This window comes from Lathyrus oleraceus, chromosome 7 (assembly GCF_024323335.1).
Source record: "Lathyrus oleraceus cultivar Zhongwan6 chromosome 7, CAAS_Psat_ZW6_1.0, whole genome shotgun sequence".
In the NCBI taxonomy this organism is placed as follows: domain Eukaryota; kingdom Viridiplantae; phylum Streptophyta; class Magnoliopsida; order Fabales; family Fabaceae; genus Lathyrus; species Lathyrus oleraceus.
Window position 1 is genome coordinate 417,908,580 of NC_066585.1, and position 7,140 is coordinate 417,915,719.

Below are 7,140 nucleotides of genomic sequence, written 5' to 3' on the forward strand. Positions count from 1 at the left end.
ACTTTGATGAAGACACGTTTCTCATTTGAAGCTCACATAAAAAGTAAGCAAGGTGGAATATTGAGATATATGGCTTGACACTTAGAATATTTTTTGATATGTTGAAATTTCCAAATATCCACCTTAAAATTCACCATTATACAAGCTTCAAATGGAAAAGTGTTGAACATGAAAGTTGTTCCTCTTGACCTAACCTTTCCAAAAAGTCCAATTTCATTCGTTTTGGACATGATTTGCTAGGGTTGCGCATGGCTGGAACATGGCATCATCATTTGGCAAAGATAAGACTTCAAGTCTTCATATACATTTGCCTTGCATCTCAAGTTGATTTCAGACTTACTCACACTCAATCATGGATCAAATGGAATGATTTCATGGGCCTGTACACGCCCATGCACACATGCATCACTCATTTCCAATTTTGGAAAGTCATTTGGAAGGGGCAAATATCATATGATCCAAATATAAATAGAGCTCCATATGCTCAGAATTTGAGACCCCTTCGTGCCAACTTTGATCTCAAACACCTAACCCTTCCATTTGAGAGAATAATCTTGAGAATTTCCTTTGGAAATTGAGTTGAATTCTCACTGTTTTGAGATTAAAAACTCCAGGGATCCAAGACCTTTTGTGCATTCTAATCTACTTATGCAAGCATACTGAGCAAGATCAAGCACGAGCCAAAGCAAGAACAAGTGAATCCAGACCTACATTGAAGGTATTTTCCAGAAAATTTCATCTCTTCGATTCTCTCTCAATTCCATTCAATTCTCTTGGATCTTTGGTTGTCTGAAGTACTACCAATATAGGCAAGAAAATCAAGTTGCTTAGAGGTCAAATCGAAGCAACTCAGTTGACACACCTCAAAATTCAACTTCTCATATCTTTCTACATATGTGGAGTTAGTTGAAATTGAGGTCAGATTCGTGTTCTACGCCATATTTTCTTTCAGATCATGTCCTCCTTTTTTATTTTGGTGATGGTTGAAGGTGGACCAGTCCGGTGAGGTCAACCGGGGAAGAAGACCGGAGCTACAGCTCCGACCGTGTGTTGGCACGTCTCCAACCATAGGATCCATTTAAAATGATCTAATCTCACACATTGGTTCTGATTACCATTCCTGTGGCGCATTGACTCAAGTCCATGATGGAGAGCGCGCTGAGGACCACTTGATATGCCACCTCAATTAATGTGGGAGATCAAGTGGTCCATGTTTTTTTGTGATTTTGTGATTTTCTTTTATCCCTTTTATTTTCATTAACTCATATTAATTTTAATATTGATCCAAAAAATATGAGAGTTTCACTAAAAAATTTCAAAAAATTTCCCCTTTCGTATTCTGAATTAAAATTATTTTTTGGATCATTATTAATATTTTTCATGATTTATTTGATTTTACATTTGTTTTTAATTATTTAAAAATACTTTTAAGTCTTTAAAAATTCTGAAATTTTTTCTCCAAGGTCCTTTAACCTTGTTTGACCTATGATAAATCTCATGGCCATTTATATGGTATTTTGATGACGTTTTAGGAATTTGACAAACCATATTTAATTTAAATGCCTTATTTTAGTATTTTTAATTTGAATAAATTCCAAACGATTTTGTTGATCAATTATGATGACTTGTTTGTGTTTGACTCTTGTTGTTGGGTCTTGGTTAAGGTTGATTTGACTTTGTCAAGTTAATATCATTGGATTTAGGGGATTGATGGAATGTACATTCCATATCCCAAAATGAATGGATGATATTAATTTGGTAAAAATCCTCCTTTGACCAATTTGAGTTTTGATCCATTCCCCCCCCCCCCCCCCCCCATTTCATCTCATTCCCCTTCTTTATGCATTCATCTCATTTGGCCTATGATATCTCAAAGTCCTAAAGCTAGTTGATTGAAAAATTAACATGAGTATGGATGAGATTAGGCCACCTCTTTTGCTTATTCTTTTTGTGTGTGGTATGTTTCATGAGCATAGTCCATTATACTATGTCTTTAACATGCATTAACACCAAAATTCTATTGTCCGACCTCAAATAGTTGTGACTTCTACATAAGTCCAACTATGATTGCTTAACATAGCGCTAAATTTGTGACATAAGAGGCATAACATTCTAGTTAGTGAGATTGTAAGTCTCCCCTCTCTCATGGTATTGTATGGAAAATTGGCCTTTTTTCCTTCCTTTGGCTGATGTCTTAGCTCAAGGATCCATGCTTGTGATAAGTGAGTTGAGTGTTCCCCAAAGAATGTCTTAAAATGAAAAGAAAAATAAAAACAATACTAACTTTTAACTCATTAACAACTAACTTTTAATTTCCAACCATTTGCTTTAATGTCATTTAATTTTAGACTTTATTCATTTTCCATTGTTCATATCATTCTAATTGTTTATGTTAATGCAATTTTCACTTTGTCCACTTGGACCATATTGTGTGATATTTCTTGTTTGTATGTACCTTGCTTGTTTGAGTGGTCTTTGACCATTAATGTACATAATAACAACAACAAAAAACCTAAAAAACTTTTATGTGGATTGTTGGCTTGATCTTGGACAAATGGACTTAGAACTTAGGCAACATTCGTATGCTAAAGGACTTGGCGAATGCCAACTTAATGAGAAAACAAGTTCTTGCAATTTGAAACTTCATCTGATATCATTCAAGATCCCTTTGAGTTCATCTGCAACATGATCATTGTGTAGCTGTTATTCTGAACCTGTGACTTGTGGAATTCATCTGTTACATGGGCTAATTTGAAGAAGATCATGGAGTGGCTAAAGCTTGGATGTGGCTATCTTTATTTGATGCCTTTGCTCTTCAAGATAATATCATTGTGCATTTTGTGTGTTGCTTGATTCTAAGTGTCCAAGAGAATTCTGGATTTCTATTGACATTCTTGTCTATTGGATTGCTACCCATTCGGTCAAATCTTTTCAACTCTTAAATTTTAATTTTGTGCATATGATTAGTCTCTTCATCTTCTCCCCCATTTCTTTAATTTCAAAATCTCTCCCTCCCTTTTCGAAATCTTCTTTGATTGAACTTATTTTGTTCTAAAACTTTGACCACTTTATAAATAGATAGAAACTTTGGCCTTATGCCATTGCATTTTCAAACTTCTTTTCTTAAATTAAACTTGTAAATAAACTTAACTATACCTGACTTAAACTTTCAAAAAAAAGCCAAAAAGAACTAACTCATTCAAACCATTTTTAGGCCTTTGTGCCTTTCAAACTTAATTTTTGTTAAAAGCAATGTATCCACTTTGGAATTTGTATCACGAACTACGAGGTTTTGATCCCTCATTTTTATGTTGGTATGTAGGCACAAGACCAAAGGTCTTGTCAAATACAAAAATATAATTAATGAATTCTTTTCTCATCCCCCCATTCTATTTGTTTGTAAACATCATTTTGTACCAAATACATATGCACACAAAAAGGGCTCCCTAGGAGTACCTATGACACTTTGGGTGCTAACACCTTACCTCTGTGTAACCAACCCCCTTACCTGTCATCTCTGACATTTTATTAGTTTTGATTTAAAAACTTCTTACTTTTGGGTTTTGTTCGTACTTTTTTCCCTTTTCCATTGGATACCATAAAAGTGCGGTGGCGACTCTTGTTATTTGATCTCTAGCTTATCTATAGCATGATGATCATGAATTTACCGCTACAGGAAGGTGGGAGATGCCTTGAAGGGATCTTTTGAGACCATTGAAAACAAGAAAAAGGAATTAGCTGAATCCCAATATCGAGCATGCAAACTGGAGTTTGACTACCAAGACCAGATCAAGACTCTGCAAGACCAATTGAAGAAACGTCAGAAAGAGTTGAAGGACGAGCAAGCATGTGCCAAGAAGCTGGAAGTAACTCTCGCACAACTCCAAAGTGACATTGACAAAAGGTTTGAAGAGATACGAGCTTTGAATAACCAGGCCCATCGGAATTTGGAAGAAAGGAACCTGCTGCAAGAAGAAGCTACTCAGTGGGAGATCCAGAGTCGTGACTTGCAAGTTCTCTCTGACCAGAAAGAGGAATTTGTACATGATATTTTAAGTGGACCTAATCACTCTTTACTGCACAACTTCATCAAGGATGCTTAGTATTGGACTGATAGACATGCCCGCCTAGCCAAATTTGCTAATTAGTCACTCGAAGACCTTCCTGGATTACTGAAGAAGGCTTATGCTAACATGTTCCGTCACAACACTCCATGGGCCGTTTTCCATTTTGTATCTGTATGTAGGGTTGTCATGGAAAGGATCAAGTCTGACCTTCATGCTAGTTCATCAAAATGATCTCGAGTTGTAATAATTCGTACTATTTGACTTTCAAATGAATAAAAGAGATTTTGTTGAAATACATCTGTTGTCTTATTCCTGCTCACTGTGTGACTATATATGCACACTGGCACGCTGGAACCCTAGAAATATTTATCTTATTTGCTAACAATGCTTTTATTACACTCATTCATTGCACATGGCTGACCAGAAAACAAAATGCTTACCGTCGCCATTTTTCCACAGCAAAAACAACGACTCGTCATCATTATTTCACCAGAGCAAACAAATACAGGATAATGGCCGATTTTGAATCTAACAACGCTGCCGTCCGTGAATCTCTCGCCCATGTCCAGGTCAGAATGGACCTTTTTCAAGGGGACATGGAGGCCATCTTGGAACTCCTCCGAACTTAGAGGACTCCTTCCTCTGCTAACCCTACTGATGACAATGTCACCCGTGTTATTGGGGTGACCAATCCTGCTGCTGCTGTTGCTGGTGCTACCGTCGAAACTCCGGTGGAGACTGTAGTACCAACTAATGGGAACCGCCAACTAGTCCCTGCTGATGTGAGTAAGCTACCGCTGCCTACCCTTGGGGAATGCCCCAAAACTTTGCTGCTCATTTTTCCAACGGGGGTGCTTTCTTCCCTGATCCGACTCTCACTGCCCCTGCTGCTGCTGGAAACACTATTTTCCCTTGGGGTGTGGCCATTGTTCAGACTCCTCTGGTTGATGATGCCAACCCTGAGGACAACCTAGGCCAGGTTCCCAATAAAACTCCTGACGCTAAAGGCGAATACCGAGGTTTGCGCCTCCACTTTCAGGTTCCTGCTCAACCTGCGAGCGCAAATCAAGCCGCTCCATTCAGTTACCCTAGGGCAACTTTTGTGCCCATGTTGACTTATGCACCCACCAATCCTACACTCTAGTATGTGCAGACAGGGGAACCTTAGGCCCCTAATGCTCAGGCTAGAGGACAGTATCCTCACGTGGTGCATACTGCTCAGATAGTTCCTCCTGGTTTCTCCTACCCACCGCAAATGTTGTTTTCTCCATAGAATGTTCATGTTCAGGCGATAGCTCCAAAAACCTCTCAACTAGCCACTCAGGTCGCTCTCTCCGTTGTTGATCCGACCAGACCTGCGAATTATCAGTTGTTAGACGACATAATAAGGGCTATTGAGGGTTTATCAGCTATTGGTATTGATGCTCGAGATCTTTGCTTAGTTTCGAATGTGGTGCTTCCACAAAAGTTCAAAGTGTCAGACCTCCCGAAGTACAAGGGTCTAAGCTGTCCTCGTAGTCATATCACAATGTATTGCAGAAAGATGGTTTCGTACATCGACAATGATGACTTACTGATCCATTACTTCCAAGAAAGTTTGTCTGGAGCTTCTCTAGACTGGTATATGGGTTTGGAACACACTAAGATCCATTCCTGGAGAGACCTATCTGAGGCATTTCTAAAATAGTATAAGTATAATCTTGATATGGCTCTGACAAGGCTGCAACTACAAAATCAAGCGCAGAGATCCAATGAAACCTTTACAGAGTATGCTCAACGTTGGCGCGAGATGACGTCCAGGGTCAGACCAGCATTATCAGATAATGAACTTGTGGATATCTTCATGGGTACGCTCCAAGAGCTGTATTATGAGAAGATGATTGGGAGTTCATCTATAAACTTTACAAATATGGTAACTATCGGTGAGCATGTAGAAAATGGGCTAAAATCAGGGAAGAGGTCACATGAGGGCTTCGCAAAGAAAAAAGAGGGGGAGGAAAATGCTGTAACGGCAGATGCTCACCCCCAATATCAGTTTCCAATGGCTCTTATGTCGTACTATCCATATCCGTATGTCGCTGCAACTCAGTATCAACAACCTCCATGTCAGTATCAACCGCAGAAAATTAATCAACAATCAAAACCTTCTTCGAGAAATCAGAACCAACAGTACAATCGTGACAACAAAGCACAAGGTCGAGGTCAGAATAACAAGAACAATTTTGGTAATCGCCCCTAGATTGATAAAATTCCGGTACCGTATGCTGAACTGGTGCCATACTTCATTCACGTAGGGGCTATTATACTAAAGGAAATACATGCAACCTCTCCTCTGTTCCGCCCTAAGCATGATCCTAATGCCTCGTGCGCTTACCACGCCGAATTTATAGGGCACTCCATAGAGGACTGCTAGGCCCTTTAATACAAGGTCCAAGATTTGATTAATCAGGAGGTCTTGTCCTTCTCTAAGGAAAAATCCAATGTGAAGACAAATCCCCTGCCAAATCATGGTTATTCAGCAATCAATGTCGTAGTCGAAGAGGAAACAACTAAATCCGTGTTGAGGGCCGACGATGTAAAGACTCCGTTGTCAGCTGTATTAAAGAGACTTGAACTATTTGGGTTTCTAATAGGTATACATGATGATTTCATAATATATGAGTGTGATCCATACAATTGCGACGAGTTTAGGGGTTGTGTACAAAAGCTAATGGATCAGAGTTTGATACAACTCTCCAAGTCCAAGACAGTAAAAGAAGTTGCAATAATTGAACCAATAACTATTGTGTATATGAAGAAAAAGGTTGAACCTCCTCCCAAGAGGATTCAACCAATTCATTTTCGTGTTCCCAGTCCGTTTCTGATCAGAACACCAAGGCAGTTCCTTGGAATTATGAGACAACAATGTATTTGGGTGGAAAAGGAATTCGTATTCCTGACACAGAAATCGTCAATATCGATGCAGCGGGAGGCATGACTCGCAGTGGCCGTGTACTCACCCTAAAGTACACTCCTAGGGTGTCTCCATCACCCATAATTATCCCACCTAAAGAGAAGGTGATTCCTACTCCGA

General features: G+C 39.1%; 1 protein-coding gene across 1 annotated transcript; it reads left to right on the plus strand.

Moving 5' to 3' along the window:
* Positions 1-4,579: 4,579 nt before the first annotated feature.
* LOC127104136 (uncharacterized) lies at positions 4,580-6,306 on the plus strand. Its single transcript, XM_051041341.1, has 4 exons — positions 4,580-4,636; positions 4,697-4,849; positions 5,356-5,687; positions 5,787-6,306. The coding sequence occupies exons 1-4, from the start codon at positions 4,580-4,582 to the stop codon at positions 6,304-6,306; spliced, it is 1,062 nt and encodes a 353-aa protein (XP_050897298.1).
* Positions 6,307-7,140: the final 834 nt, after the last annotated feature.